We start from the raw sequence: 24,659 nt of genomic DNA on the forward strand, positions 1-24,659 counted from the left end.
TCCAGTGGTTTTTACTTTTTCCCTCTCATCCTTTAAGGGGAATTTAGTTCCATTTGTAAGTGATATTCTTAGGGTACCAATTTTACACTGTTAGTGTAGGAGACTACTCATTAGCTCGTCGGTCTGTTTGGAAGTGACTGGGAATGTCTGGAAACGTTACTTGGGGTCAGATGCGATGTAGGTCAGATTTCCAGCTGCTTGAGGAAGGACAGTGGGGGCTTGGTGGGAGGCTTTCCTGTTGGCACTGGGCAGCTTTTATTTGCAGTTGTAAGGGATAAGGATTTCGCAGAAAAAACCACAACATGACTCAAGATCGCACGTAGCTCATGCTAACACGGCTGTACGCGATTAAACGCGAGCCTCAGGACATAAAACTCCCTGTTGGCAAATTTTGAAGCGACTTTTGTTCTCTTACATGTGCCATAAATAAAACCCAGCAGCCCTCGGGCGCCGCCTGTCCGTTCCCGGTTTTGGGATTCATTAACCGCGTGCAGAGAACGGTGTATCCCCCTGCAGCCGCAGCCCGGCAGCGCCCTGCCCTTGGCGGGGACAGCGCGGCGCTCCCAGCAGCCCTCCTTTGCCGCCGGGCCGCTGAACGCCGCCCCCTGCAGCCGCCACCACGCCCCGCCGCGGCCGCGGGGCCGGGAGCAGCCGCCGGTGCGCCCTCCTGGCGGAGCGGCGCGGGCCCGCGGCCTCGCCCTGCCTTCCCCGCCCTCCGACAGCGCCGGCGCCGCCCCCACCGCGACCTGCCCGCCCGCAGCCCGGGGCGAGGCCCGGCGGGGCGGCGCCGCGGAGGCCGGGCTGCCGCAGCCCTGTCCCCGCCCCTCCCGGCGGCGGTGGGCGCAGGCGCGGAGCGGGCCAGCGGCGCCGCGTTCTCGCGAGGCGGGGCGCGTGGCGTCGTGCTGGGCGCGGGGCCGGCCGCGGGGGCGCGGGCCGGGCTGAGGTGAGGAGGAGGAGGGGAAGGGGAAGGAGAAGGAGGAGGCGGCGGCGGCGCGGCGGCGGCTCCTCTTGGGGACGCGCCGCGGCGGCGGTAGGAGGCGGGTGCGGAGGGAGGGCGCACACGCCGCTGGGCCGGGCCGAGCCGGGCCGGCTGGCCACAGGGGGCGGGCCTGACCTTGCCCGCGGCTGCCGGCTGCGGGGTCGGTCACGGTGCGTGTGACGGTGCGGCGGCTTCGCGCGCGGCGTTACGTGAGGCCTTTCCTGTGGGTGGGGGGGGTGTTGCCGCCCTGTGCGGGGCCTGACGGGGCTGCGGCGCGTTTCGGGGTGCGGGCAGAGCTCCCCCGCCGCGCGGCCTCGCCCCGCCGCCAGTGGGCGTGAGGAGACGGGCTGAGCGGCGGCTGGGCGGGGGCGGGCGGCCGAGGTGCGGACGTTACCTGTAGGGAGCCCGCGCACCCCTTGTCCCACGCGAGCTCGTTCGCCGTCAGTCCTGGTAGATGTTGTGGATTTTTATTTAGGCTGGATGTTTCTTACTTAAACCCATTTTTAATTTAATTTTTAAATTTGTGATGCGACAACATATCTGTACTTGCATTCACCTTAATAAATAACCAGTGTAGTTTTGTATTGCGGATTTTTTCTCTTTAGAAACTTGATCTAAAAAGACCCGGTGTGTGGAAGCCATGGGTTTGTCTGCATCCTCCCCGGCTGCTGCAGGTCAGTCACCTTATGCATCCAAGCAACATCAGACGGCGTCTCAACCTTCAGAATGTCCTATGCATCAGGAAAAAATGAGCGGTAACTGTTCTTGAAACTTAAATGAAATAAACTCTTTACATGGAAAACCGATTGAAAAATATTTGGGAAAAAAAAATAATCTACAAATAAAAACTTGATTTTTTTCTTTAGCAAAAATAGCTCTCAAGTAACTTTTCATGACAAGGAGTTAGATGTTCACCAGAACAGCATGCAAGCTGCTTTGTTTGTAGAGACAGTAGGTGCTTGCTGTAGAACCTGTGGATCGCTCACGATTGTCATGTTTCACAGGGGTCCTGCAGATCTATTCCCATCAGGTCATACACCCACAAAGGGTCAGGGAGGTGCAGGGGCCCCTCTGAAGATGGTAACTGGTGGTTGTCACTAGAGAACACATCTGGAAAAAGGCAGCAGAAGGGTGAGATAAGATGAATGTCTGGAGAAGGAGGACATCAGCTCTGCCGTTGACACAGTCAACACGTGTTGGATTAACATCGCTGTGGAAATCTTAGCTACAGACAGCTCAGTATAGGGGCCAGCGTGGGGTGGGGAAAGCGCATTCAACGACTACATAAAAATTTAGATCTTACCATGGTGCTGGGTCCTAAAATAGGCAGGAAAGAGAATAGTTAAAACTGTTGCAAAGCTCAGAAGAAAAAGCAAAATACCGGCTTGTATTTACGTGAACTGTTCATTCAATGAACTGTTTCCCATTTCCTGCCATGTCTTAGGGTCATCATTTTGTAGCAAAAATATATACTATTTTCTTCCTGTATTTCAGGTTGTCCAATGCACATGAAGACTCCTGATCATAGAACTGAGAACACAGATGATGTTCCTGCTCATCAGGAAAGAGCATATGAATTTGTAGCATGTCCGGTGAAGTCGGGTGCATCTCAAGTGAAAGATGACATAGATCCTAGCAATATGGTAACTTTCGCTTAGTTCAGGTCTTTTCTTTAGTCTGGTTTCTCCTGAAATACTATCCCCAAAATGTAAATAGTGATACTGTCTAAGGTGGAAACTCTGGCAATTAACGTTATTTTTTAATTTTTAACACTGCTTTTTCTCATTTTGTATGCAAATATTTGTATAAAACCACATTACATCTTACTTAACATTCTCTTCTTCAGATTTACATCTTTTTGGTAAAAGGTGGTTTTGCAGTTTGTAAATATCTTTTGCTGTCTGTTTCTATTTGTTAGTTACATGCATGGTTTTTGTGCTACGTTAGCGGTTTCTAGGTTCTGTGTAATAGCAGTATGGTTAAGTTCTGATTCAGATGTGTCCAAGATTTCCTCTGATTTACAAAAAGCACTGCTGTTTTGAAAGTTGAAGTTTAGGCAAAAGGGATGTTAGTCCTCAGATGACAAAGTTGTGCAAAGAGTTTTACTGCAAAAGAGAAAGAAAATTTTAGTGGACTTATATAAACGCTGAACTTCTTGATTGTTGTAGCAGCTGATTAATTATGCTTTGATTTTTCTCAAACACTGTAACATAAAAATAATTCTATTCTAGTTTGTTGTTGATTCTCCTTGTTTTCTAGATGCCTCCTCCTAATCAGCAACCATCCCCAGATCAACCATTTCCATTGTCAACTGTTAGAGAAGAATCTTCCATTCCTAGAGCACATTCTGACAAGAAATGGGTCTACCCTTCAGAGCAAATGTTCTGGAATGCTATGCTAAGAAAGGGGTAAATACACTGTGAATTATCAGATGGAGTCTGTGAGCCTGAAATTGATGAAGTAATATAATTAGTTATTATTCATCAATATTATTTAAAAGTTTGTGGATTCTAAGCAGTAAATCATTAACTAGCTCTTTTAAAAATTACTATTTTTATAAACAGCTTTATTTTAAAGGGTGAGCTGGTCTCAGAGGCCGTGTCTCCTCTAGTGATTAGCAAGATGGTAGGGAATGTCAGGCAACTCCCACTAGCTCAGGAAATTTTCTTAAAAGTCAGTGCATAGGCATAGACAAACTTTGCATGATTGCCAGCTTTCAAACTCAATTGGCTTCATGCTAATCCTATAAACTGATAGTAAAAGTTCTATGATTGTGAGAACATCTAAATTGACTTTGCAAAATTGCTAAAAATTTGAAAACTGTTTGACAAGTAGATGTTTTCAGTCTTTACAAAAATTCAGTGTAGGCAATATCTAACTGAATGATAAATGTCTCCTGTGGACTAAAAAACCTTCTGTGCTGCTGTTTCCTCATTCTTTTGTAATTATTTGTCATTCTCAAACAGATCAACATTAAAGGTGGTTACTATTAAAATGAGAGTAATTCTTTGTTCTGTGTATCAGTATTGTTCTTAAGCAGTCTATATTGAACACACAAGTTTTGATCCTGTAAACGCTTAAATGTGTTCAACGTTATGGCTGTTGAAGCACACACATAGCCCTAGTGCAGGGTCAGAGAGGTGAAAGGCATTTGTAAGTGTATGCAAAATGTATTGAATAGAGGACTTCTGTGCATTAGGAATGCAAGTGGGATTTTTCCTAAGCATTTTTACGAATACTGTGGATGTGCTGATGTTTGCACACTCTGATAACTTTCTGATCCAGTTAAACTGTTAATTTAGCTAACTAGAATTTGTGGAGATCTCTGATGATAACTTTAATAACTACACTTTTACACAGAAAATGAAGTGGTTCTCAAGATTCTTAAGCAGATGAGCCAGAAGTTTCTGTACTTGCTTTGTGTCTTTGCATAAAACCTTGCATCTCTTGATTCAAAAGCCCATCAGGTAAACTGAGAAAGGTGGAGTAGTTATGCCGTAATGCTTGTAAACTGTTTTCAAATTCTTATTTTGTAGGTGGAGGTGGAAAGATGATGACATAACAGGTGAAGACATGACCAACATCATTAAGATTCACAACCAAAATAATGAGCAAGCTTGGAAGGAGATTTTGAAGTGGGAAGCTCTTCATGCTGTGTATGTACATATGAAGTGAAAAGCAAATCCTTTGGTTTAGCTCTTGCTTTTCTAATTCTTTGAAAGTAGAATGTCTCTTTAGTTTTTGCAGAAATATTCTGGTGCTGATATGTCTCAAAAGTTATGGTCTTGTAGGAGCCTGCATTTTGATTAATATGGAGGAAGATTATCCAGAAAAGCTTAACTAGAACTGAATAATTATTATGTTGATAAAACTGATGAGCATTTTGGTGGTGTGTGTATAATGTGGATTTGTAGAAATTAACTTCTTATTGTATCTATTTGGGAATTGTTTAATTGAAATCTTTATGTTACGAAAAAGATATGAGATGTAAACTTAGATTAAAAGTGACTGGTGTAAAACAAACTGTCACATTTTAGGTCAGTATAGTCCCTATTCCTAGAAGAGACAGACTAGCTAAGCATTCTGTATGTAGAAATTGTTCTCTGAAATTCCATGATCTTTGTTACACAGTGGTTTGGATTACAGTTTTCTGTTCTTTAATGGTTTTCTGTTCTTTAGTCTATTAAATCTGTGGATTAGATTTGCTGAGAACTGCTCTGTGGATAAGTTAGAACAATGGTGTGGAGCATATCAAAGGTACTTTATCATACCAGCAGTAAGTGCTGTCAGAAACCAGGGGACTTTTCAAACCTTAAAAAAAAAAAAAAAAGCTGGTTTAGATAACTTGTAATTAATTTTTTACTGTTGCTCTTTCTCCTATTTGGTATTTCTGTTACTAAAACAAATTACCATAGTGGTTTAAACACTTAAAATAAGACTGTTTTAAAAGCTAAAAACGATTGTCTTTTTTAATTGTGTGCACAGGGAATGTCCATGCGGACCATCACTGATGCGGTTTGGAGGCAAAGCAAAGGAGTATTCACCAAGAGCCAGAATACGTTCATGGATGGGGTACGTGGGCAGGAAATAAGGTCTTCCAGTGAGGTGGGAGGGGAGGGAGACATGACTGAAAACATGGTGTAGAATTAACTTCAGGATGTTTCAGAACTGGAATTGCAAGTTATAGAAGTACTAGTGGGGATCTTATGCCAGTATCTGGCTAAATAAATCTTCTTAAATAGGACTTCCGCTCCCTCTCCCAGGTTCATAATATCCATTAAAATACCTACATGGTCTGTTATCTGTCTTTCCAGATATGAACTTCCCTTTGACAGACATGATTGGATTGTTGACCGATGTGGAAAAGAAGTGCGATATGTTATTGATTACTATGATGGTGGAGCAGTAGATAAGAACTACCAGTTCACTATCCTGGATGTTCGCCCTGCATTTGACTCTCTGTCGGCTGTATGGGACAGAATGAAGGTAGCTTGGTGGCGGTGGACTTCATAACTACTCCTGTGGTGTGTAGTCGAAAAGTAAACCACTTTCCTCCCAGGCTAAGGATAAGTGAATACCAGGACTTGAAATAGAAGTTCACTGCAACTGTCATTATTTTCATCATCACCACTGTTCTTTGGGGGTGGGAAGGGCAGATGGGGAAATCCGTTGTGAAGTACACTGATGCTTTATGGTGTTTTGAATGAAATAATAAAATTATAGTAGCAAAAACATGTATCTTAATTTTCTTAAGAGCTGGGAAATCTTTTCTTACTTTGTCACAGATTCTGCGTAAGCTTGCCTTCTTTTCCTTTCATGACTCCAGTGCTGCACCAAATACATTAGGTTTCTGATCCTGACTGGAGTTTTGAGTATTACTTAAATAGTGAAAACTGGAAATTTCATAAACTATTTTACATAGTTACAGTATTTGGACACTTAGATGATGAATAAAGGGTAAAAGATCTGGACTGTTTCAAACTGCATGTTTTATTAACTATATAAAACCATGTATTTGTTTTCACATGGGCACTTTACCTGTTCAAATACATGCTTCCTCAGAAAACTTTAGTCAAGTTTATTCTGTTAAAGGATGTATGGTGTAGTATGAGTATTTTTAAAGGTATGTTAAGTTGAAAAGGAGAACATACTCATGCCTTAATCTGCAATTTATCTTTGAACAGAAGAACATCTGTTAGAAGCAGGAAATGTCAGTTACTTCTAAAACAACATTTCTAAAAGGAGATAAAATTGATATTTAATGGCTATTTATTTGAGTATTTAAAAGGTTTGTTTTCTGATGTAAGAAAACTGTAGTCTTTTAGTATTTTCATGTCTTTAATGTGTGTCTCATGTAATGCATTCAGGACAGAATTAAGCCTTATTTAAAGAAACTGTCATGCAGTGCATCTGTATTTTGCATCTTGGCTTCATCAGCTGTACCATAGTGTGGTTTTTTTATATAATACAGAGTCGCACAAGGGTGTATGACTACAGTCATACATGTTTCTGCGTAGTGATTATAGTGAGGCATATTACAGATGTGTATATAACTTGGCTAAAACAGTATCAAAAGTGCCAAGAAATAAGGTTGATTTGAGCATTTTCTAAGAGTGGTGCATGTTAGTGCGGTGTGGCTTAACGATTTGTTTAATGTTTGTGCTTAATAAGGGAAACTAACTTTTTTTTAAGTCTTCCACTGTAATAGCTTTAAATTTGCATGGCTTGGTAAATTTAAGGTGGCATGTACCCCTAGCTGTAAATTATTCCTCCCTTTCAGCATATATTACCCTTGAGAATGAGTCCTCCATGCAAAACCCTTGGGAATGGAAGGAGTAAGAGAGTATCACATTGTAGCTTCTCCAATGGGAGAAGCTTCTTTCATGAAACTTCACAACCTTAACTGGGAACCAGCTGTACATTCATTTTCTGAAAGTGGTTATTTTTAACTGACATAGGAAGCTTTTTTTTTTCCTTCCCTTTTTTTTTCCTGAGAGGAAAGCCCCTCAGTGTTTCAGTTAGAAACACTTCCTAACTTCCCATTTAAGAAAAAATTATTCAGGGAAGCTTCCCTATGTTAAGGTACTAATGGAGGTGAATTGTTCCCACTTCAGAGGCAACTGTCCTGCATGGAAGGAATAAATCCTACCCAGAAGTCCAGAATCCTACGAGAAAACCATGCTCTTACCCCTATCCACTTTCCTCATTCCTTTTTCACCTTTTTAGTGATTCACATCTATATAGATGAAAAATAGTTTGGGGCAAAAAAAAAAATCTCTATCCATTTATATATGAGAGCCATGTATATATGAGAGATAAGTGTGTGAGCTTGTATGAAGCATATCTGATAATGAAAGAGCTGCTCCTCTTTCTTCTAACAGTAAAGACTGAGGCTTACTGCTTTTTGGGGTCGTTTTTTTGTTTGGTTTGTTTATGTATACATTTGGTAACTTGATATACACAAAATTCTGTATTTCTCACAACTAAATACGGAAAAGGTACACCAATGTAGGGAGTGCTTCAGAAGCTTCAAAAGAGCGAGTTTGCTTTGTTGATTTCGGAAGCATTGATATTGAGTGCATTATGGAAATTTTAATTGCTGCTATATCTGGTGAAAGGTGTCACATGCCACTTCATGCGTTTACCGTCTTCTGTTATGTTCCATCTCACATAGATGCAAAATTGTTCTTTTCTGTGCTACTGTTAATGAAATGTACTACTTTGTCATCAAACAAAAAGGAGAATCAAATAAATATACTTTTCTTAACTTTGGTATTTGGTGATCATATTTTTAGCTGTAAGAATTATTAAGATGATGTGTCATATGCATGTGTCATATGAGATTATAGTCCATTACAGCTAATCACATCTTTCAATATGTGCTACTCATTTATTTAGGTGAGTACAAAACCAAAAACCAAGGACTAAATTCAAGTGTTTCCTAACCAAACCAGCAGCTCTCAGAATAAGAGCATATGACAACAAATATATTCATCCTGAGTCTGGCTAACTTCTGAAGAGAGGAATGCAAGGAATTTTTTTTTTAAATGGTCCTTGAAGTGTAAATGAAAATAGTTCATTTCTACAAGCAGTAAGACTTAGGAAGTAAACATGGAGTTCTCTTTTAGGTTTGGGTTACTTTATGCATGATGTTTGGCAGTTCACTAATTCTTAGAAGATGGGTGTCAGGGTGGTTAGAATTCTAATGTAAACTTGAAAAACAGTGATTTAAATTGATGTTTTTTACCCTTCGGGAGGATGTTTAACTGTAAAACTATTGTTTAGGCTAGGTTAAAAGTAATGTGTGTGTGTGTGTATGCATAAATAAATACATTTACATCCTTCCTCTGTAAGTATAGAGAGATATGGAGAGTTCACGAAGCTCAAAAAAGTGAAGAAGTATCCTGAACAGGCCCTTCCAGGGAATTCTGCAGCGGCATCAGGTTCCCAGTCCCAGTCAGGCTGAAACAGAAGTTCGGAGCCCAGCATCTCAAACCAGGTTATGCTTGTGCACATGCAAAAGGGAAAATGTGGACGCTGTCACTAAAGCAGGGCCACTTTTTAAATCGGTTGTGTATTTAGGTATCTAAAGTTCACCTATGTTCTGCTTTACCATGTCAAAGCCCTGCTTGACCTATTGTGTTTGATTCTTGCAGTTAAAACAAGTTAGGAGAGCTCTCCTGATCTGCAGCTGAAGATGCATTCTTCAAGGATACTGCGGCGCTCAGAAACTGCAATCTCTGTGACTGATTGATGGAAAAGGACTCCGGCATAACACTTCAGCTGTAATCGGGTCTTGGGTCATACATATGTAGTCAGGAGTGGTACTGATCTTCACTACCTGAAGCAGGAGACCATCCTGCATTCAAATACCTGGGTTTGGCCTCTTGCTGTTGCATCGCTTCAGGCAGCCAGTGACTACCCTGCAGTTAGGGTGCCTGGCACCATGCTGCCAGTCTAGAGGGGCACTGAACATGTGGTTGCTGTGCCTACAACACCCTCCCTACTCATTAACGTTGGCCCAGCTCTCTGCTCTTCCACAGCACGTCCTGTTAGTATCTGGCCAACATGAATGCTCTGTAATTAGGAAGTAATTCACTGGCTTGTCCTTCCAGGATGCCTGGAGTTCCTCGCTATGTTGAGTCATCCTATGACATTTTGCCCTTGCATTGTACTAGCAGGCAGTTTAGAAAGGGGAGCTGTAGCTCTTCGGTCATGCTTCATTTATTTATTTATTTATTTCTCTCTCCCCTAGAAACAACTTTGCTCCTCCCTTTCATATTATGCCAATGGTCCTAGCTTCAGTCTCTTTAAGAATTTTTCAGCTAAGCCCTAGAATTTCTGCCCTACTTTGCTGTAGAAGAAAGAGACTGTGTTGCTGATAAGAAGGTATTTGTGTCCATTGTTGATCACTGCTATTTTTTACTGCCAAAGCAAGTGTTCTGGGTTACCATTTTTGAATTATGACGTGAAAGAGGTATGCTAGTTTAGTGTGAAATGGGACAACAATGCTGTCTAATGTTGACATAATGTATTTACTATCAGGGCTTTAATGTGCTCTGTAAATAATTATTTAAAGTCTAAAATATGATGATGAATATTGTTCTGCCTCCAAAGGTGTGAGAGTGCCAAAGGATCTCTCGGTGCTCTGAAAATGATCATAAATAGTCTGTCATCTTATGCACTCCCATTTTGTTCGTTCAACTCTTGTGTCAAAGTGTGGGGGAATAATAGCTAACGTGCCAAAGTTCAAAAGATGGAGGCACAGATACTAACGTTGCTGTAGCTGAGCAGCTACAAATGAAGGGAACTGGTAAACTAAGGAGCACTGCCTAATTTTTGGACTCTTACTAATGTTGTGGTTTTTATAGAGAGTAGAAATACCCCTTTCAAAAACACCACTCCTTTACTTTTTAAAGAGATCTGTACCCAACATTTACGAAATTAAATGACACTTTAATCTTTTGTCTCCCTTTGCTTACACCTGGAGGAAAATCCATGGAGTAAGGTTCCACAAACAGATGCACTTGATGTGGAAGCTGAACTTATTTTGAGGATAGAATACACTACTCAGTGCTAGCTGTGCTTATGTCTTCAGTATCACACCCTTCCCTACCCACAGGTATCTTTACATGTGTTCTTTTTAAAAATACACAGCATTGCTAGTTTTCTACAATTTTTTAGTAGGCAACTTCATGCATTTTTACTCTCACTGAATGAAAATGTGTTCAATTTATTATTTTATCTTACTTTGTACAAGGTAAATTGCAGGCAAAGATATATACACAGTGAATCAAGTAAGTATTGATTCTCTCGGCAATGTTAGTAATAATAGGAACCTATGGTCATACTAGATATGTCATTTTGTAAAAAGCATCCTTTTTAGTTGCATTAGATGGTTAATCACTTTCATGTGCATCTCCTTCAAGAAAAAATGGCTTGCCAAACTCCTAGAGAAAGAATCTTAAATTCTTTTATGGATGTGACAGTTGCAACTATTTGGTCTTACTACTTGTACATCAAATTATATAGAAACTTGTGGGCAGAGTACTAGTCTTGACTCCAAACCTAAACGTGTGGCTTTGAGCAAGTGTAAAATGATGGCATTATTTACCAGTGAACCACTGATTCAAATGGAAGCTACTCACAAGACGTGTCTTCCTATTTGCAGCATAGGTACATATTTTTATGACTGGAGCTTGAATGAATCCAATTTTTAAAGGATAATGTAAATTTATTGGAAGTATTTGGATTGTTATTAGACCTCATTAAAAAAATTTAAAAGAATAGATAGTTTCCTTTGATGTTCAGTTTGAAACGTGGCCTCTCTTATAAAATAGAAACCATCACATTTGTTTTCAACATATTATGGCAAAAAAAAAACCCATTAAAGGCTAATTCATGAGTTTTGTCTTCTGATGTTTCGCCAATTTTGTGGTAACTACAGAAAGTTTTAGCTATTTTTCTAACATGCTGCTGCTCTTGCCTCCAGCTTCTGAAGACTGTGACCCCATAAACCTCCTGTCTATAGAGATAGCTAATGCTTTAATTGATCATTAGTAGACTTTCAAAATGAGTTTCCATCTGCCAAAAGATTAAGTGTCTTAGGGAATTGACTTAGAGCAGTTTGATGCATGGAGGATAAATGCAAGTGCCTTTAAAAAGCACTGCTAGACCACAAATCCTTGAAAAACTTGCCACTAAAATACCTAAAAGGAAAAGTAATAGAAGAGATTCTTCCTCTGATTTGTTTTTTCTCAAATTAGAGCAGGATTTTTTTATATATCAATGAGAATTCATTAGCTCATTTTCAAAAACCAAAGAGCAAAAGCTCATGAAAATGTTGAATTTAACCTTAGAACAAACTGTGCAAATTTTGGCAGCTTTAATTTGCAATGTAAGTTTTTTGTTAAATGACTTTATTCCAACTTTAAAAAACACATGCTTTGGGCCAAAAAAAAAGATGGAAACTTTTCTACTAGCTGTACTTGAGAATACTGAGGAGAAACATCTCCATGTTTTATCACAATTTTTCACAATTACAAGCATTGCTTCTCTTTCTGTTTTCTTTCAACTTTTGCCTTTTTAGCTTATTTGGAGTGATTTTTACAGGTTTTCATGTTGCTTTCTCTCTGCCATTTTTGTACAAGACACTTTTGGGAAAACTACCATTGCGATAACACAGTTGTTACTACAGAAATAATGACTTATTTCTTGCGTATCTGAAAAATCAGTGCTATTTAACTCAGTTAAGAAGAGTTCTAGCTGGTAAGAATACCATTCTGGCTGCATTAGAGCTGCCAACGTTGTTGTAGCAGAAAACATAGGAACTGCAGCTGTCCTACAGCAGTGCCGAAAGATGGACATGATTTGCGTTGCATAGGTTAGCCATCACACTTAGCTGTGGTTACGGGTTCCTCTTTGTGTTTGTCTTGTGACCCCAAAATGGGCAATTGCAGTGACTTTTAGACTCTTCCTAGTGGTCCTTTAATGCCTTCTAGAGTACATGCTTTTAGGACCGCTTGCAGTTGCGGTAGCTGGGATGGCAGGGTGGTTGGCATGGAAATGACGGTAAAAAGACGTAGATGGATGTTCCAAATTGTTGCTTTTTTCCAAATGTCTGTCTCCTCCTCCTCTCTTATTTGCCACTCAGGTTAGGGGAAAATGGGTCTAAATGCACAGTTTTATATATAATCCCTAGTGGTTGTTGACACAACACCTAATTGATTGGGGCCATAATTATAGTGAGTGGAAAGCAAAGGATACTACTTTTGCAAATAACACTGGGAAGATTAATCTTACCTACGTATGAAAGGTTGCATTCTGTTTGCCTTGTCAGGCAAAGTGGAAAATACTGGTATCGTCAGTGGCATATTGATTTATGACAGGATGCTGGAGCTGGTTTAATATAGGCTGACTCTAAAAAGCAAGATTTTTTTCTGAACTTTATTTGCCACATGTTGATGGGAAAGCATCCATTTAGAGAAACGAATATGGCTGATGCTATCCTACCAAACACTGCAAAGTTTGAAGAAATCATAAAAAAAAAAAAGAGGGAAAATAAGATATTGACTTCCAATTTAATAATAATGGAATATGAAGGCCAGATTGTAACTGTAGAAGTTCATTTCAAATTTAAATATTTAGCATTTTCACTAGTCTGCGAATACAAGAAAATTTATTACATTAAGATGGAATTTAGATCTTTGACATGAAGCTGATATTTTCATAGTGTGAAAAATATCAAGCTGACATTATACTGTCTCATTTGATGACTTCCAAATGTCAGAGTGCAGTAACTGATTCATAGGGACCTCAATGTCTTGTGATAGTGTCAATTTAAAAGACATTTACATCGACTTTTTTATTTAAACACGTAAAATGGAATATGCAAAGTAGATGAGGAGAAGGGGGAAAGACCAGGGGCAAGAAAGTTCTTAATAATAGAATGAAGCACTTTTAAGGCTAATTTCCACGGAAGCCTTCTGACAGCTGCATGGATTACTACCTGGCAGTACTTCTGACAGCTCTCGTCGTCTTTCCCTTCGCATTATTTCCCTCATTCCCAGCTCAGCACTCTCATGTTTCTTGTTATTTCAACAGAACTTAGGCGATTAAAAATAGCATGATATACTTTCCTGAAAAAGTAAGCCACCCATCCCTTGCTTTTAAAAGTGATTTTGTAATAATGGGAGATGTTGAGTATTACTTTTGAGATGATTATACCTGGGAGTTAATGATACCAGTGGCTGTACAAGACCTCAGTCAGATGGCTGTTAACAGGATTTTGAAGCCACAGTAGTTGAATACAAGAAGCGTAAATTTATATTCTAGTAAAACTTTCTGTATGAGCGTGTGTGGCTGCGCTTCAGTCGGTTGTCTACACCCTGAGGACGATCAGCTTATTCCTTTCTGTGGGTCAGAGATTGTCATGCGAAGTTGGACACCCAGGAACAGGGCGGGGGAGCAGAGCGGGCCGCGCCCGGCGCCGCCGCTGCAGAAGGCGGCCATTTTGTTCCGCGCCGAGGGAGAGAGGCTCTCGCCGCCGCCCCTGGTGCTGCCCGTTGCCGCTCGCTGCCTCGGAGGCTGCCGGGCTGCCCGTCACCGCGCCTGCCTGAACCGACGGGCAGCGCCGGGCGAGGCCTCCGCAGGGCTGAAAGGGCCCCACCGGCACCGGCACCGGCAGCCTCCCTGAGGCGCCGGCCGGGGCGGCGGCGGCGCCCCCTGCCGGCGGCGGGGCCGGCCCCCGCCGCCGGCAGGGGGCGCCGCCGCCGCCCCGGCCCGCACCTTCAGCCGCGGCCATGTCGGAGCTGGCGCTGGAGGAGCTCTCGGCTCTCGCCGCCATCTACTGCGAGCCGGACGCCTGCGAGGTGCTGGCGGTCTCAGGTGAAGGCGGCCGCGCTCCTCTGCCGAGAGCCGCGCGTCGCCCCGCTCGGCAGGGTCTCGCCGCGCTGCCCAAGCGAGACCCGGCGCGGCGGCGGCGCCGCCTCAGCCGGGGATCCTCCCGCTGCCCCGCACCGGCGGCCCGGCCCTGCCGCGGCCGCGCTGCCCCCGGCCCGGCCCCGAGAGGAGGCGCTCCGGGGCCGCTCGCAGCGGGGCTCTGCCCAGCGGGGCAGTACCGGGCGGCACCGGCTTAATCGCTTGTGATTAGCGGCAGCGCCAAAGATGGGTGCCTTCCACCCTGTCCCTCTCCTGCCGTGTGTCTTTGCTGCTGGTCTCTGTAGGGGACAAATCCTAGCGGGTCCTACTCGTTTATAATTAGCGACCTTCTCAATTCCAGCGGTTTGCAGTGCATGCAGAAACTTGGAGTAGGCGAAGGGCAGCAGTGGGAATGGGCTAGCTGCTATTTAGGTAAATAAGCAGTTGCATCGCATATGTGTAACAAGACCAGGTATTTATCCTGTAATATTCACTAGGGGTGCAGCTGTTGCTATGTATGAGAAGCCTTGGGTCATCTCTGTCTTCTTCTAGGGGTACAGTAATAATCTGGGCCTTAGGATGTGCCAAATGTTCTCCAGCTTCAGCAATATGTGTATGGCTGTAGGTTTTACAGGGTACTAAGGCTAATCTTTCATGTTTGCTGCGAGTGGGAAGGTGAGAAGATTTGTAGTGCTTGCTCCCATCAGCTGCTGCATGCTGTAGGCTAGGAACACAGTAGGTGTAGACACCTTTACTCCATGTTTTCTGCTCCAGCCATGGTGGCTGCTGATCAGAACATAGTTTTAAGAGATGACTTTCAGCAGTCTGTGCCGTCACAGTGCTGTGAAGATGCCCCTTCAGCAAGGGAGAATAAATCTCAGTAGTTCCAGTGTACAACGGCAGTTACTATCAGGCTTAAAGAAAGTGTCAGGTGGGATATGCAAGTGTCGCATATCTATTCAGATCCAGAGCATAAGTAAATTTTGCTTAGCGCGTACCACAGATGTGACAACTCTCCTATATATATTTGTTGGAGAAGAGAGAGATACATACACACACACACACACAGAATATGCATATATTCTGTATCACTTACTGTTCCCTGGGGCCCTGGGAGCTATTGCAGCATGCTGCCCAGCTCCCCAGTGGAGTGACAGACAGCAAGCAGCTTCCTGCTGGTTGGACTGCAGTAAAGTCCCAGAGAACCCTGTTAAAAATGGGTCCAGTGGCCTGCTGTCAGATTTTGTCTGCGTATGTATTCAGCCCAAAAGAACTGGGATTGATAAGGAAACACTTTTGTACTGTGAGGGTGACAGCACTGGAGCAGGTTGCCCAGAGAGGCTGTGGAGTCTCCATCCTTGGAGATACTCAAAAGCCATCTGGACGTTGCCCTGGGCAGCCTGCTGTAGGTGGTCCTGCTTGAGCAGGGAGGTTGGACAAGATGACCTCCAGAGGTCCCTGCCAACCTCAACCACTCTGTGATTCTGTGAAAATAACTTTGTGCTGCTTTGGTGTGAAATTACATGTGGCTGCTCTTGAGTGACTCACTTTAACTAAAAAGTTACTAAGAAATTAATTGAATAAACCTCAAACTTTTATTTAAAAATAGTTATTGAAATAGATTCGCACAGAACAGCAAGTGGTTATTTGGAAAGAGGGCTTTTGTGTGTAGGTAGTCTCAGAGGGATGAAGACATTAGTGTCTGCAAGGAGCACAGTTAACTGGGGTAATCTAAAAGAATTGTTTTGCATCTAGATCTGCATGACACACCTTTTGCTCCAGTGTAGGCACATAATTCTGCCGTTTTATTTTTTTGATTGGTATTTAGAATTGTATTTTTAAAATGTGATTGATGAAATGTTTCGACTTAATTTTTATTTTCTTAAAGTCAAAAAGTTCAGTAATGTTATTTCAGGCATAGTTTGAAAATACAGCATCCAGGCTTAACATGTTTATTTTAAAAAATGTGAACATAGCTGAACATTGCATATGCATGTCTGTTCCTCCAAATCTGTGCGTATATTTCTCTAACATCCTTCTCTGTGCTTCATATACAGAAAAATGATTTTGTGTTTATAAGTTACCAGGATGTAAAAGGCTTAGAAACCTTCCTGGAACATAAAGTGCCACAAGTGCACAACGGGAACAGGCTATTATATTTATATTGATGTTATGTGACCTTGCAGGGCCTTTAGCCAGGCATGTGTTCATGATATGTTAGGATCCTGCATATCTGATTGATTTCCATCGTTCTCTGCTGGAATTGAAAAGATTATTTACACCAATGATTATTGGTAGTTTTCTTACTTTGGGAATTTACTTCTCTCTTATGTTGGAGCTACAGAATCCTTTAGTTTGTATAGAATTAGCTTTTGCTGTATTCATTAGCTTAGGTTTGCTTTATGTCTTCAAACCATATAAATTGTCATTGACAAACAATGCACAGAAGTAACTTCCAGTAAGACCGTTCCGTTATGCTATCTCTAATACATTAAGAGTAATTTGCGTGTAGATCCACAGGATCAAAAAGGAGGCCATCGGGGATTTATGGTTTTGAGGAATGTAAGAAAATGCTTTTGCAGGTCTCTTGGTATGCTAAAAACTTTGGCTTTCTGGAATTTAACAATGAAGTATTCAGAATGTAAAATATGTTTTTATCAAAACCAATGTGTTGATGAATTTAAATAAACTAATTACAGCATATCTTTTTTACCTTACATATCTATTTACAAGGATTAGCGTTACAGATAGAAATCCATAATTTACTTGTTAATCTGTTCTCTTCTGGTTTGCTCCCCAAGCTTGCTATAAAAATATATTTATATATTCTAAGCGTGTATGTTAGTAGGTGCCATTTTCTGAATTTAAAAATAGACTGCATGTGTTGCATAAAATGCCTTTGGGCAGGAGAGGAGGGGGATATCTGTCTGGTTGACATGGAACATAAGAAAAAATCTGAAGTATGCTAGAGCTAAATATACTGATAACTATGGAGGAAAATGAGTTAAAATTTATTGTTTAGTCTTATGAGCACATTAAATGCCAGAAGAATGGTCATACCCAACCTTTTATTTCAGAAATAATCACCATTTTGCTGTGAAGACAACTCAGACCTTGTAGCGTGTGCAAACAAAGGAAATATTTCTTTAGAGCCTCATTACGCAGGGCGATGGTGGTTTGCTCTTTGTTCTGCCAGCCGTCTGCAGCGCTGGTGCAGAAAATGGATGCTGGGATGTTTAAATAAACTTTAGATGCTGCAGCCCCACAAACGTTTTGAACTGATTCTCCTTTTTAAAAGTAAGTCTGAAGCAGATGTAAATGAGCACGGCTGGGCTTTTCGTGATGGCTCAGGGTGATACACCTTGGGATGCGAGGCTGCGCTGCTTTCTTCAGATTCGTTCATCATCCCAGGGAAAGGTGTGAGATTGTTGCAGGCTTAAGAATATGATCACTGCGGCAGGAGGCCCTTGCTGAAGGGGCAAGGTTGGCCTGTCTGTTTATCCCTCAGTTACTTCTGAGTTGGTGAGATCTGTTATGACAAGCTAGTGAAAAAATCCTAGGAGGATTATCAGAAGGGTAATGTGTTTTTCTGCCACTGTAATTAAGCTGGCAATAGAGTAGTATTCTTCAACTCATTTATAGGCTGTGCATTTTAAAATTTCTTGGCAACGTAGTTTAAAACAAAGTGGTTCACGGGCAGGAATATAATAACATTAATACCGTTCAGCCAAATGCAGCTTGCTTTCAGTCGTCTGCCCTGTGTAAGGGGCAGCTGGAAGGAATTGGGTCAGCAGGCACTGTCTGTGTGCAGTGCGATGCTCAGGTGTGTGCAGAGACCCTCCATGGCGGCCAAGAGGGTGCTGGGGGTCCCAGGAGGTCCACTGCAGGCTTTTCTTCTTGTGTGTGTGGTTATGTGTACTGAGCCTAGCGTAATGGCAGAGGAGCTGTCGTTGCTGGTGCCCAGTAAGAAGCGTTTGTCAGGGCAGCAGAAGACAGAGATTGGAGTGGGAAGTCTTGAGGTCCTTCTGCATAGCTACTGCCCATGAGCAAGGGCCACATGCTGCCAGATGGATGCTGTGGAGACTGGGAGTCTCCTTGAAGGCTGATGCATTTCTGAGGAATAAGCTTGCCTTAAAAATAGTCTGGAACCTTTCACAGGGTCTTAGAAGACTGGAGACCAACTCCTGTTGGCGTTCCCCGCTTTGAGGCTTTGACACGTAGCGTCTGTAGGTATGGGCATGGTTGGGTGTAATTTCATTGAATTCACTGGATTTGTGTCTGCTACTTTCAGCACTGGATTTGACTCTGTTTAGGTAGCGATGGTTTGTAGATGTTTGGAGACTTCTTTATAGTAATGCTAGAGTTTGATTATTGAGTTTGGAGGGTTTTCTTGTTTTATTTTGTGCCTGCTCTGACCTAGTGAGTTCTTCGTATGACCGAGGAAGGAGGTTTAGGAACAAGCCCTTGGCTAAAGCTCTCTAAAGTGTTTCTGTCTGTCCAAGTAACTTTTAGGTTCTTTCACTTATTTAGTAGGGTTTAAATATAAAATAGAGAGCACTGAGGTTGGTTAGCAGCATCAGCAATACTAATCAAACATAACTCAACTGACTGTCATGTAAAGGAAGGTAAGATAAGGTAGAGGGAGAAGAAGGCAAGTCATTTCAAAAGAGCTCGTCGGAAACTCAGTTCTGCTCTAATCTGCCTTTCAAATCTGGCTTCTCCTGCCCTCATAGAATGAATCAACCTGACATTTTAGCAATTTTTTAAAGAAAAGGGGTGAAGTGGTTAGAATGCATCAAAGGGGTGAAGCAGTGAACATCTGAAGATAACCTTCTATCTGATACCCTCTTACTTCATGCCAGAGGAGCAAAAGTAGGTTAGGTCTTTGTCCCTGCTTTTCACTTTATGAAGTTTTGTATTGTTTTTCTGTTGAACATGTTTTAGTCAAGAAGGTTTTATTGCAGAAAGTACTGTACATAACTTTCATGTTCAGCATCTTTGATTATGTGATTTATCAGGAGGATGTGGTCTTTTGCCTTTCCTGCTATGTACTTTATGTATCCTTTTCACTCTGAAAATAATTCTATTCTAAAGTAGACCAACAACAGGTTTTGAGTAGATATGCAGGTATATACACATACATTTATATAAGTATATGCATATATATATATGTATGTGTGTAGTATCTAGGGTCAGATGTACAACAGAGATGTTTTCATTATGTCACTCCAACTGTTGTAACTAGAGAAGCTGGAAGAAAAGAATTAAGCCTGTTTTCTCTGAAAGTTGTAGGGGACAAAGAATCCGACTTTTTTCTTTCCAAGTCTCTCCTTAGTGTGGAACTGCTTTTGAATTGTTGTCTTAAAAAATGCTCAGTACAAGTCTATTTGCCTTGTGCTTGTATTGATGTGAGAAGTCTTACAGATTTCTCTGGGAGCAAAGTTAAGGCAATGCTGAGTCCATCCAGAAAAGTCTCTATTTTCAGTTGTCCTTGCTGCTGCTATTGAGCTGTAGAAGCTGACTTATGTGTTTCTGAGAGAGACAATTCTTTATTGCTGGCTTGTCTAGACTTTGAAAGAGCCAAAAGGTGTGAATGCTTTTTAGAATGTGTTAATAACTTTCCTTCTAGTATGATATGGAAGTGTTTCATTTCAGGATTCCCTGCAAGTATAGCGTGAGCCATTGGTTGCAACCCCCCACCCTGCAAAAAAGCCCACACCCCTTATTGTATATAGAATGGCAGTCATTTGAGTTGAATTGTTAAAGAAAATAACAACTTACTAATATATATGTATTTCAACTTAAAGCAAACTATTAATGTTTATTTTTTGATACTTTCCAGAGACGCATGGAATCACATTTAGAATTCAAATCAGCGTGAAAGAACTACTGGATACAGATGTACTTTTAAAGCTGCTATTTCATTTACCAGTCAATTATCCATCAACTCTACCAGATATTTCTGTTAACTCAGACCAACTTACAAGGGCCCAATGTATGGACGTGAAAGATAAATTACTTGAACAAGCAAAGAAGCATCTTTCTGAACCCATGGTACATGATCTGATTCTTTGGATACAGCAGCATCTTAAATATGTCATTAAGCAATCAGCAACAGTTTGCAATGAAAAAACTACTTTGTCAAAAGGAACAAGCACAGAGGATGGTATCTGGATGCTCCTTTTGCATTTAGATCACATGAGAGCAAAGGCAAAATATGTCAAAACTGTGGAAAAATGGGCTTCAGATCTAAGGCTGACTGGAAGACTGATGTTCATGGGCAAGATAATATTGATTCTTCTTCAGGGTGACAGGAGCAACATTAAGGTGCAGGAACAATGAATGTTGACTAGTTCTATCGATTTACCACAGAAACCTATGTGTCTGAATATTTTGTGTGTGTTTTTCTAAGATTAACAATTTTGGAAGCAGATTGATCATTAGAAGCGTAGGAAGGCCCAACAACTTTATTCTGTATTTAAGAAAAAGAAGGTATTCTATGACAAAGAAACCAGTGATACCTGTAGACCCGTGGTCTGTATTGCTTTGCTTCCCACTGTAATTATACCCCTGTACTCCCTGTGTTTCCTGACTAATATGCCTAGGTTCAGCCTCCTGTATTTCCCAAATGCCCCAGAAAACAGAAAATTCGTGATGAGAAATTATTAACAAACATATTCCTAGCTCATTACTAACTGTCTCTTTCCTTGAATTAGACCACATGGTGCTCCTAGCGTGTGCATTTAAAGCCCGGGCTTTGAACTTGTCTGTACTTATGAACTCCCACTGCATTAGGCAGGTTTTTGTGGTGATATTGGAGGAGAATGTTGTGGCTTTTCAAACTCATGTTCTCTAGATCACTTAAGACTGCGCTTAACTTCAAGCTAATGAATAGAAACAGTCATGCACTTTTTGGGATGGGCACTTTCAAGTTTGATTGCTGTGTTCTGAACAAAATCTGTATGTTTTGTATAGATTTTTGCATTTTACTAAACTTCAAAGATACTAGATGACATTTAATATTTTGTTCTTTTTTGTCATTTAGGAGTACTTGATTCTTCAGAAAACTTCTAAGGTAGATGTGGACTCAAGCGGAAAGAAATGCAAAGAGAAAATGATTAGTGTACTGTGTGAGACAAAAGTACAGTCACAGCATAAAAGGTATAATTTAGTACTGTTGTGGATAGAAAAGTAACGGAATCGATAATTACATTGTGACAAATCTAGGCATATTCATGAGTTTCCCTTTTATAATGTAGGTTTCAGACGTTTGAAGTCAAAGAATATTCAACGCTGGATGAGCTACAAAAGGAATTTGAAACTGCAGGACTTACAACTATTTTCTCGGAGTTTGTGCCTCCTCTCTTAAAATAAAATGAAAAGAAAACAACTGGACTCTTTGACCAAAGCAGTAGTTGAGTGCAGATGCTGATGGAAGATAAAAGGACTAATTTGGCAAACAATGTTAAAGCTTTTCTGCAAAAAATTCCAGAACTAGCTATCCTTTTGCAAGAAGGAGAAGGCAATTCATACATTAAGAATTGATAATTTTTTGACATTTGGGTATTGATAATATTTTCCAAGGAATGTGGAGTTAATTGTGATAATTGCATGGCAAGCATGAGAGATTGGGAAGAAATAATGTAAAAATAATAGCCTTCTAGTTAGACTCTGTTTTGCAGTCGCTGTTTTTCAATGTTTTGGTTTTTATCTCTCATGGTAGTGGTTTTTCATAATGGCCTGCTAGAAAGCATGATTAATTTTGCTTTGAAAGCTTATGTGAAGATACTTCTATAAAAAGTGTAGCAAACACAGATTTGAATATGTGAGGACAGCATATATTTAATATCCCTTAGGTGTTTGTCTGCTAACTTTTCCTTCTTTGTTTATTTGACTATAAATGCTGGACTGTTGATTTAAAGAAAAGTTCATGTCACTTGGGTCCTGAAAAAAATTTGAAGTGTCTTTTTGAATATTAGTTTTTACTCTAAAATGTATAAAAACACCCAAGTGGAGAATTTAAATTTATTAAAAAGCTAAGGTAGAGCCAATTGTAATATTTTCTTTGATAGTTTATGGATTCCTTTTTGTACTTTATCTGGTTTTACTGTCTGTGCATCTTTAGATATCTTGATTCAATTAAACTGTCAGAGAAGTATATGTACAGACTTCAGTCTTCTGTCTCTCAAGACTTCTGTCAAGTCTTCTGTCATTTAGAAGCTGGTAAGTTATAGCTCCCTATTAAAATTTCCCTACCTTTAGCATTTTTTTTTTGATTGGTCAGTGGCCTTGTCCAGCTTATAGTCTTTTCTGTCACTGGTCTGTGTTTTACTTCAGTATAACGTTACAAATTATTTACATCATTTTTACAAATTAAGTTGTGCAAGTTCTCTTTGCCTAGGGAGAATTGGAAAGTTATTTCTTATAATTATTAATGTCCTTTTGTTTCTATTTTACCTGATAACCATTCTCTAGCAAGACTAGATAAGTTGTCCAGTAGTAAAAATTTTGAAGTCATGAGTTTCTCAGTAACTACCAGTGCCATTTCAATTTATTTTAGCATGTAGCTAAACATGTGCTTTACTGCTCTCTAAAACTTACTCCCAGCAGCCAAATGTCTCATGTATTCTTTGTTAACTGAATAGATTTGATCAATTCAGTGTAAATTAAATTTTCCCCCCTGTACTGGGGGAAGACTGGTACAATTTGGTTAATTCCCATAGTGTGGTTTGGCAAATCATTACGTAAGACATTTTGATTTCCAGTTTTGTACTCAGACCATGAGATCATACCTCTTTCTTTATGTATACTAGAAAAGCGACTAAAGCAAACTACTAAGATTTTTAAGTTTTACTATTTGAGATACAAATGTATAGAGGATTGTAGACTATTTGAGAGTTTCTTAAGTTTTTAAGGAGTTTGGTAATTTTCCTAATATGGAGTGTCTCAAATACATATGTTGCATGTTATTTTATGCACCGAAGCTTATTTAATAAGACAATAGCAAAAGCTCTTCTTAATGAGTCTTTCATGTGTAGCACATATAGTACTTCAGGCACAGTAGAAAACAGACTGGGTTAAACAGGTTTTACAAATCTGTTCTATATTATTTTGAAATGGCTTCCTGAGAGAAAGGCAATCTAATTTTCTACCATTTTAAGTGTATGTGGAGATGAATTTTTACTTTTATAAAGAAGAATGAAACACAAGTATCTTTAAAATAACATGTTTTAAATTATAGTTTTCAGAATTGAGCTATTCCCAGTTAAAATGTCTATGTTGAAAGATTGTGTGTCAGGGGAGTATAAAGTCTTGAAAAGATGCAGGGGCTCTCTCCTTATACTATGCGATAGATCTGACAAGGATCAAAACCAAAAAAAGGCTTATGCATGTACAGCGTAAGAAAATGTGATCAGTATCTCTCCGCAAATCTCAGTGTTGTAAGGTTTTGCCAGATGGATTTTACATCCTTAGCCAGATCTTTACTTTGAAATGCTTCACTTTTCTGGAAAGAGAATAGTAAGGTAGCTCAGCACAACCTATATCACAATCTTGGCCATTAAAGTCTATCCGGGGCCTTATCCAACATGCATATAAATCAGTTGTATATTCTTTCTGTTGAGTTTGGGAATTGGGTTGAGTAGTGTACCTAATCATGTGATCTCAAATTGCATGTGACTGCAAAAATAATTGAGGCATACAGCTGTTGTGGTCATCTTTCTTGCAAGATCTTGCAGGCTCTCCAACTTTTTCCTCCGTACTATAAAAGCTACTGTAATTAGCTGCATAAGAAAAGTAATTTGTAGGGTCAATGGTTGCCAGTTGCACTTGGATATAAACTCATGTATTTTCTTGACTGTTATTGCCTGATGCCTTCTTGGTTAACTATTTGGTCAGAGCTAGCATTCTGCAACAGCCAATGTAAAAAAAGTAAAAAAAGTCAATGAACAAATGAGAATTGGGGAAGTTGCATCTCTCTTCTGATTCGTGCTCATCTTCTTGCCAAATTAAGTTGTTGTAAGAAGCTAGATGATTTCTGTATTTCAGGAGTTGTAAAAAACAGTTTATACAATGGACTTTTATCATAGTTGAATTTGTTACTCACTAACTTACATTGGACAAATCAACAAGTCCAGTGTAGGAAAGGACTGCAGTTTTTTTGCTTGGTTTGATGTGCTTCAGAAGGATTACAAATCTGATCAGCTTGATACTGTTCAGACAGCAGAGAACATGAAAACTGATGTCAGTCTGATTCTGTCAA

The 24,659-nt window shown here is 40.6% G+C and overlaps 2 protein-coding genes across 4 annotated transcripts; both read left to right on the forward strand.

Annotated features, from left to right (window-relative positions):
• Positions 1 to 719: 719 nt before the first annotated feature.
• Positions 720 to 6,446, forward strand: HCCS (holocytochrome c synthase). Of its 3 annotated transcripts, none has more exons than XM_072867953.1 (7): positions 720 to 943; positions 1,585 to 1,734; positions 2,474 to 2,622; positions 3,239 to 3,387; positions 4,516 to 4,635; positions 5,465 to 5,551; positions 5,794 to 6,446. In XM_072867953.1, the coding sequence occupies exons 2-7, from the start codon at positions 1,620 to 1,622 to the stop codon at positions 5,990 to 5,992; spliced, it is 819 nt and encodes a 272-aa protein (XP_072724054.1). In that variant the 5' UTR covers positions 720 to 943; positions 1,585 to 1,619; the 3' UTR covers positions 5,993 to 6,446. The 3 variants fall into 3 exon arrangements, with proteins under 3 accessions (XP_072724054.1, XP_072724057.1, XP_072724056.1); XM_072867956.1 differs by lacking the exon at positions 720 to 943 and adding an exon at positions 971 to 1,030; XM_072867955.1 differs by lacking the exon at positions 720 to 943 and adding an exon at positions 1,018 to 1,149.
• Positions 6,447 to 14,248: 7,802 nt separating this feature from the next.
• On the forward strand, positions 14,249 to 23,582 carry RWDD3 (RWD domain containing 3). Its single transcript, XM_072868620.1, has 4 exons — positions 14,249 to 14,365; positions 20,241 to 20,725; positions 21,444 to 21,559; positions 21,658 to 23,582. The coding sequence occupies exons 1-4, from the start codon at positions 14,281 to 14,283 to the stop codon at positions 21,770 to 21,772; spliced, it is 801 nt and encodes a 266-aa protein (XP_072724721.1). The 5' UTR covers positions 14,249 to 14,280; the 3' UTR covers positions 21,773 to 23,582.
• The last annotated feature ends 1,077 nt before the right edge of the window (positions 23,583 to 24,659 follow it).

This window comes from Ciconia boyciana, chromosome 7 (genome assembly GCF_034638445.1).
Source record: "Ciconia boyciana chromosome 7, ASM3463844v1, whole genome shotgun sequence".
In the NCBI taxonomy this organism is placed as follows: Eukaryota; Metazoa; Chordata; class Aves; order Ciconiiformes; family Ciconiidae; genus Ciconia; species Ciconia boyciana.

Coding starts and splice junctions, on each gene's coding strand:
- HCCS (XM_072867953.1), top strand. CDS start 1,620: ATGGGTTTGTCTGCATCCTCCCCGGCTGCTGCAGGTCAGTCACCTTAT. Junction 2,623..3,238: donor ACATAGATCCTAGCAATATG/GTAACTTTCGCT, acceptor CTTGTTTTCTAG/ATGCCTCCTCCTAATCAGCA. Junction 5,552..5,793: donor AGAATACGTTCATGGATGGG/GTACGTGGGCAG, acceptor CTGTCTTTCCAG/ATATGAACTTCCCTTTGACA.
- RWDD3 (XM_072868620.1), top strand. CDS start 14,281: ATGTCGGAGCTGGCGCTGGAGGAGCTCTCGGCTCTCGCCGCCATCTAC. Junction 14,366..20,240: donor CGAGGTGCTGGCGGTCTCAG/GTGAAGGCGGCC, acceptor GATACTTTCCAG/AGACGCATGGAATCACATTT. Junction 21,560..21,657: donor GTACAGTCACAGCATAAAAG/GTATAATTTAGT, acceptor TTTATAATGTAG/GTTTCAGACGTTTGAAGTCA.